General features: G+C 37.8%; 1 protein-coding gene across 1 annotated transcript; it reads right to left on the bottom strand.

Annotated features, from left to right (window-relative positions):
• Nucleotides 1–8,518: 8,518 nt before the first annotated feature.
• On the bottom strand, nucleotides 8,519–8,830 carry LOC145771097 (protein NATD1-like). Its single transcript, XM_082582836.1, has one exon. The coding sequence runs from the start codon at nucleotides 8,828–8,830 to the stop codon at nucleotides 8,519–8,521; it is 312 nt and encodes a 103-aa protein (XP_082438962.1).
• Nucleotides 8,831–14,231: the final 5,401 nt, after the last annotated feature.

The raw sequence follows: 14,231 nt of genomic DNA on the forward strand, positions 1-14,231 counted from the left end.
AGTATAAATCAATGCTCTTTCACATTTGCCACTTGTGAAACATCAAGCACAGTAGGCTACGTATGTATTATATATATTGGGGTGGTTCAAAAAAAGTGAAATTTTGAAATTTTAAAGGTCACCCTTTCAAAAGTTTCCATTTACTACAAAAACACCTTGTGTGAAATATTTTTGAAAAATATTAATGTTTAGAGGTAGCTCAAGGCTTTCAAAATTTGGGGGTATTTGACGAAATGGGTCAACTATAAATAGATGTATTTCGTAAAACCTTAAGCAAACATACATCTGTTTGGTTTCATTTTCATCAGGTTGGAGAGTACTATAACTTGGTAAAGTCAAACAATGGTAAATATGTACTTTTGAAATATTGCGATTTTAAAAATTTTGCATGTTTTTCCAAAATAAGCAGGGCTTGAAATATCCGGCGGACACGTCTGACTCTAATCATACAAATGTCCGCTAGAGGTAGTGTTCTGCTCGGATATTTATGTCTGTCGGGCACTATCATCTTTTTAATTTATTTTTTTATTTTCTGAGAAGTATAATTGACGTGTTCGAGTTTGACACTGTTTTATAGCGAGTAATTAAAACAAATTCACAAAATAGCACAAGCAGATATCATGATCAATGCCTTAAAGGAATGGGGTATTGATGAGAGTGTTCAAGCATTGCATTTTGACACAAGTGCTAACACAGGTAGACTAGGGAGAGCATGTGTTCTAATTGAACAAGATCTCCGTACCGATCTTCTGCTTTTTGCGTATCGTCACCACATTATGGAAAATGTGATTGAAGCAGTGTTCATGACCTGCATGGGATCCTCTTCTGGACCAGAGGTCATAATTTTCAAACGATTTCAGGCTCATTGGGAATTTCTAGATCTAGAAAAGTTTGAAGATGCATCCACGGATGAATATGTGAATCCCTTTCTGACGTCAAGGATGATATCCTGAGTTTCATTGAGAGTCAGATAGCCAAAAACCACCGAAGAGATGATTACCTAGAAATGTTGAAATTGTCTGATCTTTCTTGGTGGAGTTCCTGCCGACGAAGTTAAGTTCATGGCCCCGGGACCCATGCACTATGCCAGTTGGATGTCGAAAGTCATCTATAGCATAAAGGTGAGGCTGTTCAGAAGCCAGTTTAAGCTTACTACCAAAGAACAGAAAGGGTTATGAGATATTACCGTCTTTACCATTCGGGTTTATCTCAAAGCCTGGATGACAGCTACTCTCGCAGCCTGTGCCCCCAACTATGACCTCATGCTCTTGTAGTCTCTGGTACTGTACAAATGCACTAACCCAGTCATTTCTAAAGCAGCAACAGTGCTCGTTGGCCATCTGTGGTATAGTCAAAGTGGCAAATGCGCCCGCCAGTCTACTAAGTGGCTAATGTGCGCTTGCCTTCACAGAAATATTTTTCACTCTTTTCTCAACAAATAAAAACCACAAGTATTTAATTATACTTCCTTGAATTCCCAAACAGAATTTCAATGCAAATGAACTTACGCTTTCGTCACAATCTGCTTTTTATTTTATGCTAGTACGCTACTCAAAACCGCACGCTGATGCGCGCCACAAACTTTCGAACTGACTTCGGCAATTTTGCTCAAATTTGTTTTAGAAAAACTGCATGAGACTAAATCTTTTTTTTTTTATTTTAAGGGGAGTTCTTCAGCTACTACTTGAGAGAAATAGAACAAAAAAAATCCATTCCAGCAAAGAGCAAGCCGAGAGTGTGCGCATTGAAGGTGTGATTAGAGGAGAGAGTTCAGTTGGAGCAAAATTATAAAGAATGTGATGTCAATTAATTATACAATAAATCATTATACATGTGACTAATACTGAAAGGAGTGGTAAAGATAGGTTGCTAAAAATCACAGGAGATAGCTGGGTCGTATAAGACCGTGAAGTCACATAATCAGCCACGAGGTAGATGATCAATCAATCAAATGATTTGTTATCTCAGGCAAGTAACAGTAAAACGCAGTTCCAGACAGAATAATACTTAGCATTAATTACAAATTGCACTTTGGTGCACTTTGGTTAGCACTTTGGTGAGCGTTTAATTAGGTGCCTTTAGTAACTGGACAGTGAAAGACTACACTGGAGGTCACCGATTCATCTTTTTTGGTATTATATATAACTTTAAAGTTTAAAGTTAAATCATTTTGAGCGCTTGATGTGAAGCTAGGCAGCTAAACAAAACTTTGAGGGTATAAAAATCTGATAAGTCGCTCCCAGCTAGGCGAGTTTTATTATAATTTTTATTCAACAAACCCAACTTAACTTACAATTAGAATGAATTCAATTATTTTTTCATTTGCAACTTGATATTGTATTATTAATGAAAATTATCATTTTTAATTGCGACTAGCATCAAACAAGATGAGTAGAAACGTAGATTGAAGAATAGAAGACATGGAGAAAGCTTTGAATGAGCTAAAAAATGGAAGTATTTCGATTAGAGGTGCTGGAAAAAAATTTGGAATTCCCAAAAGCTCAATCCGAAAACGTATGAAGAAAGAGGATGGATTTCCAGACATGAAAGTGGGGAGACACCAAGAATTGAACAATGAAATAGAGTGCGCTGGCCGAATGCATCAGAATTTTATGCCAGCATGGATTTAGTCCAACGATTGCTGATGTGTTGGACTTGGTACAGGAGTATGTTGCTCGACACAATATGACGACACGATTTAAGGAAGGGCGTCCTGGTAAATGCTGGCTCGAAAATTTTATGATGCGCCACCACCTGTCCTTAAAAAAAGCAAACATAATCAGCCGAGCAAGGAAGTCGGTAACCGCAAATTCGTTTGAAATTTTTCCGTTATACGAGCTACTTGAGGAATTGATTTCGTCAAACAATTTATCTGCAAATCAAATTTGGAATTGCGATGAGACCAGATTTCCCCACGATCCGAACTCCTGTGGGGTAATCGGAGCAAAAGGAAAAGTGGCGTATAAAGTCACCCTGGGCCCTGCACGCCAGAATACCACAGTCCTGGCAAGCTGTAGTGCAGCAGGAGAAGTTATTGCGCCAATGATTGTGTTTGAAGGAAAAAATCTTGAAACATCATAGAAAGAAGCCGAAGTCATCCTGGTTTTCTTTATGGAGTAAGCGAAAAAGGGTGGATGACCAGCAGCAATTTTCGTGCCTGGTTTCTTGAATTTATTCGCAAAGTTCCCCACCGTCCATTGCTTCTCATAGTTGATGGTCACTTAAGTCATGTCTCAGTGGAAGTGATAAGAGCAGCAATGGACAACAACGTCATTCTTCTCAAGCTGCCCCCTCATGTCACTGACGTTCTGCAACCCTTAGACGTCACATGCTTTGGCCCTCTGAAGAAAAAATGGTCAGCCGTCTTGGAAGCTCGTGCTAGTGTGAGCCGAAATGCCATGACAAAAGCTGATTTTGTCGACGAATTAGCCGAAGTCTGGTTTGAGAGTCTCAGCCAAAGCAACGTCATCAGCGGCTTCAAGTCAAAATATCCGCAATCTCGGTTTCACCCTCGCTTGCTGAAAAGATACGAAAAATGGGAAGCCGAAGGAAAAGAAGAAAGTATGGAATTAATAGCAACTAGTATCCATACTCCAAAAAAGACCCAGCCTCCACCTGATGCGCAAACATCTGCACAAGACTCGCAGTGCTCTGGATACTGTCAATTACTCGGCCCAATGCCAACAGCAGACCCGGTAAAGGCAAAATGTGGAGCCCCATTTGGGCTCCTATCCCTAACTTATCATCAACACCAATTCGAAAAGATTGTCCCTTATTCGAAGAGCTTCTTCTGGAAAAAGTAAAGCCCGCACAGAAACCCAAAACCACCAAACGAAGAAAGATAGATCTAGGAGCTGTAATATCGGATAAAAATTACATTGCAAAAATCCAACAATTACACCCCGAAAGAGAGAGAAGCAAAGCAATGACCATCACTACACACAGTTCCAGCAGTTCTGCTAAAAACTTGGCAGTAGCCCCTTTTTAATCTGTTGCCCCCAAGAAATTTTCGTCCAGAACTGCAATTGTTGATTTCAAACTTGCAGAATCAATAAAATATTGGAAGTTTCTCTCACCACCCAAGGAGGAAAGCGAGTTGATTGGAACTTGGTGTGCTTGCCTCTATCCATGTGGAAAAAGGGATCTGCTATGTTGGGAGGATTCGACGACGATTTTTGATGGAAGAAAAAGGTGCTCTAAAGGCTTTAGAAATCGATTGTAATGTGATGGAAGAGGCAGGAGAGCAAAGACAATACCGTAACCTACCAGAACACTTACCACAGGACATTGGCATCTTTAATATTGAAGATGTCATGTCCGCAGCAAAGATGGTCCCTCTGCGTGGATCAAAATGGAAATTAGAAGATGCTGCTGAAATGGCAAAATTTTTTCAAGACTTCAAAAGAGCAGACCACAAAATTTTGTATCAACAATATTTGACCAAAATGCAGCACAATTAAACTATTTTGGTCTCAAAAAGTGATGTTTTTTGTTGATTTTTGATGATAATTAACTGTCAGTGATATAGCCCAGTAAACCTATAAATTCTAACTTATTTTTAACTGTTTGCCTAATAACCCCAAATTTCGAAAGCCTTGAGCTACCCCTAAACATTAATCTTTTTCAAAAATATTTTACACAAGGTGTTTTTGTAGTAAATGAAAACTTTTGAAAGGGTGAGACTTGAGAATTTCAAAATTTCACTTTTTTTCAACCACCTTAAACCCTAATATTAGGGGTGGGCAAATTTAGGTCGATTTTTCAGGACCCATTTTTTCTAATGCCATTTGGGCTGGTAAATATGAATCCGTTGATTATTTTGCTCTATGACGTCATAATAGGTTGGTTCAGTGGCCATTTTCAAAATGGCGGCCAAAAATGGCTATTTTGCTCTCAGGACATACGAGTGAGACGAATATACCTGTGCAATATGTCTAAACATATGTTTTGAGGGTCAAAGATTACAATAAAAGCACTTTTAGCTACCTGGCATGACACCTTCGTGTATTTTTCTGCAGAAAAATCATTTTTAGGTTATTATTTGTTTATTTATTACGCCAATGATCGTTTAAGCTTCTTGTTATATGCAACCATGTTACCAGGAAGATTGAGAAGGCACTTTCAAACTGCATGAAAGTTCACGGATATTCGTTTTTGTACTTTTAGTTCGTGGCTGTTGTCAACTGCCGCGAACTTCGTTCACTGAACTTCACACATGAAGCGAAAATGGCGCGCGAACTTCCGTCAGCTCAAGAAAACTTACATCCCGATTTTTTGTTTCGCTGGGTCCAGGTTCTTAGGCTAGGCTATTGAGAGTTTTGAGGTTAGCGGCTTATCCGTGGGTGTTGGCTTTTAGTGCTGCAAATCCTGCCGTTCAGATTTTTTTGACACTGTGGTGGTTTAGCCAGAACGATAATGTTTTCCATTTTTGTTTGCAAGCTTTTTTCTTTCTGTGTGAAACAAAATGAGCAACAGAGTCAAAGAGGTAGATCTCCACCTTTATTGGAAGTTACCGGTATCTTGAGCTGAAAAAAACTTGAGTTTGAGAAAAAAACTTGTATTTAAAAAAATTTGAGTCATTCCGCTGAAGACAGAGCGAAAGCGTACAGTTTCAAATTGAAAACCGTAGCTGTCCTCGCGTAGGCTATTGCACTGTGGAGGATATCAAGAGTTAAATTGACTTTTGGATGTCTGACCGCGCGGCTGATTGTAATGTTTTACTGGACATAGACACCAACAAGCGATTAAAATGTTGTGCTCACATAATACTGTGTGTTGACCACGGCATAGATATAGTGTACAAAAATGCTGAGCAGAAAATTGGATTGCAAAATCTCTTACCACTAACTGTTGGTGAGAAAGTTTTCGGCTCCCATGGCACATCAGTTCATACCTTAGGACTCATAGCACTCGCTAAGTTGTTTTCGCCAAGTCATGCGTCTCACAGTGTTTCGCTTTACAATGACTATACACACTACACAGTGGATGGAAGATAATAATATTGATCACCGAGGATTTAGAGGATTTGTATCTAACCGATTTGGGCGTATTGCAGATTTAGCGCGGTTGTATTTGCAACATCGTGTGCACATAGATGCGTTCTTTAACCAAGTGGTCGACATCAACAGCAATAAGTTGGTGCTTGCAGTTGCCGCATACGTTCAGAATGAATGGTTCACTCGATGCTCAGAAATCTACACCAAAATGGGAAATGAAATCATATTCCCTCTGATGCAATTTTTGGGTAGTGATGAGACTGACAACAAGGTGCGGCATGACGACAGAAATTGGAATGGAGTGAAGGTTTTTTTTATCAAAAATTGAAAATGATAAAAGAAGTGATGGAGGCCAAGCGAGAAGGCGAACCAAGTGGTCTGGATAAGTTGGAAGCTGCAGTGATGGGGGAAGTTATTGATTCTGTGGAGAGGCAACTTACAGGTGGGAGTACGTCTGTTACTACACACTCGCGGAAAAATGTGGTTTTCACAAATGGCTAACTGGTGGACTCCAGCTTTGAACAAAAATCTGTATTGGAAAAGAAAGCACGCTGGAAATGGGCAAGATGCTCAGAAGAAGTCAACAGCGTGAAAAAACTGGAATCGGACTTTCTGACTACTGTCGAGGCAACAAAAAAACTTTCACTGATTAAAAAAGCAGATCTAAAGAACAAGAAGACACAGAAGACCTTACGTCAGATCGACTTGTGCAAGTTGCATGGCGGTCCAGTTACAAGTACATCGCTTGATTTATTGGAATGTTTGAGTGGAAAACAACTTTTAGCCGAAGTCAGCCATCTTCGACTAACTATAGCAGTAGCACCCGAAATTCGACAAATGAGACGAGTTAAGGCGGCTGACGGACGATACCGGGTTGAAAAATTTGGTGCAGAAGAACTGAAGTCCTCCATTAAAAATGTACTAAAGCCAGTATCCAACATTACGATGACTCTGGACTCTCTTTTGAGCAGAATTATGTGAAATGGCATGTGTAATTATGCGGGAATGATTGTCAATGAGATATTCGTATGATTACTTTCTGTTAGATGGTGAAACACACAAAAAATTTTTAATTTTTCATGTAAAAAGCGTTTTTTTTTTGTACTTTCAGATGATATCGCCACAGCAATGCAGTGAATCGCAAAACTGAGTTGATTTTTAGAATCTACGCCCCAAACAACCTATATTTAGACATATTACATGACCCATATGATCAAATCTTCATCTGATTGATGGAAAATATCAATTTTTCAGCGGCCGTTTTGAAAATGGCCGCTGAACCAACCTAAAATGACGTCATAGACAAAAGAACTCATCGGATTCTTATTCAGAGAGAAAAATGGCCATGAAAAAATTGGGTCCTGGAAATACTATTAACAAAATGCCTTTATTTGCCCACCCCTACTAATATAATATATACCGGTACCGTACTCTTTTCAAGTCATTGAGGAAAAAATGATATCTTGACAACTTACATGCTGCAGGCAATTGTTTAAGCAGCACATTTTATCAGTTTGCATAACCATCCAATTCAATTTATTTAAACTTCCTGTAGAAGATCAGACAACAGCTGAGGGGCAACCAATATGCAATACGAAATAGTTCATAGACTTTCAGTACACTATGTTGTCATAAATGAAATACGGTGACAGAAAATTAATTGGTAATAATCAATATCCAATTATCAATCAATAAACACTATCAATGCCAATGCCATATACAGTATCAGGCAGCAACTCCCAAAGTAGATTCCACTTCCATAAGAAACCTTATGGTTTCATAAGAAATCTAAAGGATTACATGAGCTAGCACGTATACTAATAATTGTTAACGATAAGTCAAAATGTTGAAGGAAAAAATGCATGTATGCTTACTTGGCTGCTTTGATGTTTTAGGGGTTCTTTGTCAACTTAAATAACCTTGCAATGATCCATAGAGTAAAAAGTTTGGGAAACATTACCGACACCCTATTATACATGGCCTCATGAATGATGACAGGTGCAAGGCTGTGATTTTAAGGCTGTGTTCGCAATTTTCTTGCAAATGTAAACTATATTTTAAACACCAATAGCTTTATTCATTGATGTCTTAACATGAATCAAAGCAACAACCAATACGCATCAAAAATTCAAAACTTTGCAATAACAGCATTATTAAACTAAAAGTTACATTTTTAGAAATCCAGAAAAAAAATTAGATGACTAAGCACATATTCTTCATTTCAATTGCTTGGCATATTTATTAACAAAATGCATTAGAATTACATAATGTAACTTCAAAGCAGTTTCCAAGACATAAATTGTCATGGATCAATACCATGCAAATGATAATAATTAAGGAATTGATCTAAACTGCACAAAAGTTTGCAATAACACAGCAAACACAAGCCTACCAAACTACTTTAAGTTGACGTGTTAATAATCTCAAGCAATTGTGCCTGCAATTTACAAAACTATGCCTAACATTCAATCCTCAACAAGTCGTTTTGTGTATTCTAGAATTGGATTTTCTATGCCTAACATTCAATCTTCAACAAGTCGTTTTGTGTATTCTGGAATTGGATTTTCATCAATGTATTTTTGTAAATACCAACAGGTCAATTTCATTTTCAAATCATTTTCAGCAACATATTTAAATGCAGCTTCAGCCAACAACTTTGCTATGCCTTTGCCACGAAGACTTTCGGGAACGAATGTATGCTGCAAGTCTACAGTCTTTTCATTAATGTTATCATATGTTATATACCCTTTTTCAGAAATGTCTTGGAACGCTATTGAAAATTCTTTACTTCCCTTATCATGCTTGATCAAAGGAGTTTGTCCAGAAGCTGCCATGGTCCGAAAAAAAAGTTGTAATGTTCTACAAAGTGATCTTTGCAACATTTAATAATTTTATTCACAATTTTTTGCTTATGAGGGAATGGTATAGTACTGAAAAACTGTGAGAGCAAAACCTAAATAGTATATACAGCTACCGCAAAATGACTTGAGACCTCGATCCTTTTCACACGTTTTTAATTGCAATAAGTATTAAACCATTGTGTATTGCATAAAAGGCAATTGTTTCACTCAAATCAATTATGATGTATAATACGTACACAATGGGCTATTAGCAAGACAATGTTACTGTAGAATTGCTTTGGGCATTTTATTAGAATAAAGTAGTGATGAGAATTCAGAGGAAGTTCAGCACCGCCTCCAAAAGGACTTGGATCTTCCGAGCCGTAAAGCTGTCAAAAAGCCTTTTATCAATGAGCGGATGAAAAAACAACGGCTAGCATTTGCCAAGAAATATGCCCATTGGACCACTGAGCAATGGAGAAAAGTAATGTTCTCTGATGAGAACAACTTCCAGGTCTTTAAGATGGGGTCTACTACGGTTTGGCGTCCAAGGTCATCTGATCGTTTTGATCCTCGATATACGGTTCCGACTGTTAACACCCACAGTCAGTCATGGTGTGGGGAAGTTTTTCTGGAGAGAAGGGAAGGGGAGGCCTGCACTTTCTTCCAAAAAACACAAAAATGAACGCTGATCTCTATATGCAAGTTTTGGAGGAGCATATGCTCAATTTCTTCCACATTCATGGCTCCGAGGTGTTCATGCATGATAGTGCACCCTGCCACAAATCTAAAAAAGTAACAACTTCCTTGAACACCAACAAATAAATGTTCTTGAATGGCCTGGCAACAGCCCGGATTTAAATCCCATCGAAAATTGCTGGCACAAAATGAAGAGAACAATGGCCGAAAAAAAAACTCCTAACCTGGATACTCTTAAAGAAGAGCTGAAAAAAGTGTGGTGTCTGGAAATGACACCGGATTATTTTAGAAATTTAAGCGACTCTATGCCCAAACGCTTGCAAATGGTTATCAAAAACAAGGGCAATATGACAAAATATTAACAAAAGTGACTATTTTTAATAAAAGCGTTATTACAAATAAACCTGTGTTTTTCTTTAAAAATAAGGTAGGTCTCAAGTCATTTTGCGGTAGCTGTATATAATAAAGGTAATTTCATATGTAAAAAATGATTGTAGCCTATAATATAGGAAGTGGCTGCATTTACGGCGCCGTAAATACAGCCGTTCCATGCCTTTTTTTTAATCTTTACGTCGCTTTTACTGCACATGCGCGATTGCGCGCTGTTGCTGGAAAGAAAGTTCGTCTATAACTTCTAAATTCAACTGTTTTTGCCAAGTGAATCAGAGGAGCGTGTGATCTTTGTCTGGCTCATACTCGCAAGGACATGAGTTCGATTCCACCGAAAGGTAATTTTTTTTTAAACTCAATTCTAACCTAAAGTGACTCAATCGTTAGGCTACGTATTTTTGTGGCCGTTCAATTTAGTTTGTTTGTAGTTCTGACCATCACAACGAAAAAACAGTATAATAATGACAAACATAACCGAAGTATAGAAAAAGGTAGAAGCGACAAAACGCGGACGTCATAGCATGTATGATAGCAAAGCAGGACAATCAGTTTAAAATATGGCACAGTCGTAACACCTAAAAATTTAATTTTATATTCCATGCCTTTTTAGAAAAAGGTAGAAGCGACAAAACGCGGTGGTTATAGCGTGCATGATACCAAAGCAGGACAATCAGTTTGAAATATGGCACGGTCGTAACCGTGGCGTCGTTGTAACATCTTAACAATTTTTTTAAAATTTAAAACAAAGAAAAAAAGGCTACCGGTAGTGAGTTTTTTCTTTAACAATTAAAATGAGGAAAAAAAATTCTTAACTTATAAAAATTTTTAGGTGTTACGACCGTGCCATATGTTAAACTGATTGTCCTGCTTTGCTATCATACATGCTATAACGTCCGCGTTTTGTCGCTTCTACCTTTTTTTATACCTCTGTTATGTTTGTCATATACTGTTTTTTTGTTGTGATGGTCAGAACTAAAAACAAACTAAACTGAACGGCCACAAAAATACATAGCCTAACGATTGAGTCACTTCGGGTTAGAATTGGGTTCAAAAACAAATTACCTTTCGGTGGAATCGAACTCATATCCTTGAGAGTATGAGCCAGACAAAGATCACACGCGCCACTGATTTACTTGGCAAAAACAGTTGAATTCAGAAGTTATATATATACGCACTTTCTTTCCAGCAACAGCGCGCATGCGCAGTAAAAGCGACGTAAAGATTAAAAAAAAAATGGAACGGGCCCTGTATTTACGGCGCCGTAAATGCAGCCACTTCCTATAATATATGCATATAATAGGCCTATTTCATATTATGATTTAAACCAAATAGTGATTATTTTCAAGCTTACATTTAATTTTTTAAGAAAAATTCCATGTCAAAACAATCACCTTTTGAACAACTTTAACTTGTTGTTACAAAAGTCTAGCAGAACTTTAATAAGCCTAGAATTTATCTCAAAGTCAGAAGCATAGGTAGCCTAGTTTATAAACTAGGCTAAGCCTTAGAAAAGTGTCAAAATACTAAAAAAAAACTTCAAACTGAGTTGATAAGTCATTTTCCTGACACTGCACCTTGTACTTAGGCTACCCCACTAGTCAATTTTCTATTGAATCATCTAACCTGTCTGTGGGACCAAGGAGACCTAAGATTTAAGAAACCTTGTCCAATCACAGCAAGAAAACATCTAAGGCAGGGATCACCAAACTTTTTTCTCTGGGGGTCGGATTGGTGCGAGATTAACAACTGCGGGCCGGATGCAAATGGCGAAAAGATATACAACTATTTAGAATTTCCATTGACTTGAATTGAGAACAATAAATAACAAAGTCAGCGGTGGAATAGCAAAGTTGTGATGAAACGGCAACAATACCAGGCAACAATTTGCCTACTTCAACAATCGGAAAACTTCATTCTGTCAATCTCGGAGATCGGCCCTGCGTCAAGAGCCTCTACAAGAATTCAAAACTACCAGGAATCCTATTAAGGCATTGTCAGTCCAAGGACAAAGATTCAAAACCAAACCAAAATCGAAAGGTTGCTGGAAAAGTTATCCCCTACTGTGATACACTACAGGGCATCGTGCTCTTGACAAAATATTACATCTTTCCAAATTTGGCCTAGGCTGTCCCCATTTGTGGTGGCTTAATGATAAAAACAGAACACCAACATGTAGGCTGCCTGGTGGAAAAATGTACAAATTCAACATACAACAACCGAACAACGAACTATAATAGCTTAATAACCAACAATTTTAACAAAGAAGTCTCTATTACACAAAAAGGCAAAGCAAACTTTTTTCCCAGTTGCAGTAGGCTACAGCTGTTATTTCCGCAGCACGTGGCGGGCCGGATAAAATCAGTTCACAGGCCGGTTCTGGCCCGCGGGCTGTAGTTTGGTGACCCCTGATCTACCGTAAGGCAACATACAAAATAGCCTATGTCCTTGGTCTATACCCCTTTGATTTTCTGATTATGCATAGCGTTATTAAATCCAAACAGTGTGGCATATCACCCTGTTTACCAGCTCTAGTGATTTGTGTACAAGGCTTCACTATCTTGATAAAATTTAACAAATAAGTTACTGTCTTTATATAATATTTTGGAGCCAAGGATCTATCAATTTACCATTTTATCTTCAAGATGTTTTGAAAGAACTACAGTGCTGCACATGAAGAGGCTACTGGAGAGCAGCCGGTCTTTGGTCATCCAAGAGATGCAAACCTTCTAGTCTATTTTGTAGGCATAAAGTGATGACTGATTGTAATGCTGAAATGCTATGGTTGCTTAAACTACGTTATTCTAAAAGTAGAACATTTAGATATTTTTTGTACCAAAGACAGGCAACACACAACCATACTTTTTGTTATAATGCTCAACCCTGTTGGCTGTTGTATTGTTGTGTGTTGCTCTTGCCTGTCTTTGGTACAAGAAAGCAAACTCTCTCCCAAAACTAGGCTAGCCTATATTTCCAGTAGATATTTCCAGGGACTGAGAAACCAAACAGTTTCAACAAAGAAGAGCCCATGTCCTTTAAAAATAAAAGGCATGGTAGCCTTAACTTTAATGTATAGATCTGATATTTCCCGAATATATAGAAAAAATTCATCGGGTCAGATGAAAAAATATGAAAACAACCAAAAACGCTCTAAAAGAATCTAATAAATAAAAATCTAAGTTAGCAACACTACACTTTATGTATAAACAGTGTTGCCACTTAAAACATTTTTCCTACCACAAAAATCACTAAAAAATCAGATGTTGTAACGTGGCTTTTGTTATTGCTGTCTTTTGTGACGTATTCTCGAGCTGTGTTTGCACTTTTTGGTCATTTTGAAAACAAATGAAACATTGGACTTTGGGCATTGCCAGCGCCATTAAAAACAATTTTTTTCGGTAATTTTTTTTGAAATGTATTCTTGAATGTTCAGTTTACGCATTTTAATGCTTAATTCCCGTTTGAAAATTTCATTTAATATGCCTTTAAGATCAACTCAAGCTAAGTTTTACCATTGCAATCTACAATTTCTCGAGTCCAGAGATATAAAGCTGCAAAACACAGTCAACAAATTTTTGTACTTATACACTCAGTGCAAAACAACTTCACTATTACAATAAGCAAAAAAAAACAACAGTTCAGTAGTCAATTTACTGCAGAAAATTGTTTATGTTTATACTACAATATGTTTACCAGTGACTAGGACAGCGGTTCTCAACCTGTGGTCAGCCGACCACTAGTGGTCCGCGGGCATTTGCCTGGTGGTCCGCGAGCAAAGTCTGAAATCGTTGTTTTTTAACCATTTGCATAAAAGCTGTCAATTTTATCAAGGCTCATCTATTAAATTGTCGTCTCTTTGCTTCATTATGTTCGAATAAGGATCTTGATCATGAACAGCTACTGATGCATTATTCAAGTTTGCTGGTTATCAAGGGGAAAAGTGTTTAACCGACTGTTTGAGTTACGTGATGCTGCGAGAGAGTTTCTTAGAGAAAACATCCAAGCTTGCTGCTCATTTCAACGATAGCTTTTGGTTGCTGTTCTGGCTTATTTGGCTGACATTTTTGAACAACTGAATAAACTTAATTCATCGCTGCAAGGAAAGCAGATAAATTTAATTACCCTCAGTGAAGAAGTCTCTGCTTTTGTAAAAAAAACTTTATCTTTTGAGGACAAGATTATTGCAGGGCAACTTTGACATGTTTGATCAATTGTACAAGTTCACTGAGAAACCAGAAAATGCTGAAATCAATAAACAACTGTTGATGATTTTTATTTCTGACCATAGGCTACTCAGTCACTGCAGGAT

This window comes from Aplidium turbinatum, chromosome 5 (assembly GCF_918807975.1).
Source record: "Aplidium turbinatum chromosome 5, kaAplTurb1.1, whole genome shotgun sequence".
Lineage (NCBI taxonomy): Eukaryota > Metazoa > Chordata > Ascidiacea > Aplousobranchia > Polyclinidae > Aplidium > Aplidium turbinatum.

Bases quoted from the DNA above. Each gene is read 5' to 3' on its own strand.
- LOC145771097 (XM_082582836.1), bottom strand. From the start codon at position 8,830: ATGGCAGCTTCTGGACAAACTCCTTTGATCAAGCATGATAAGGGAAGT.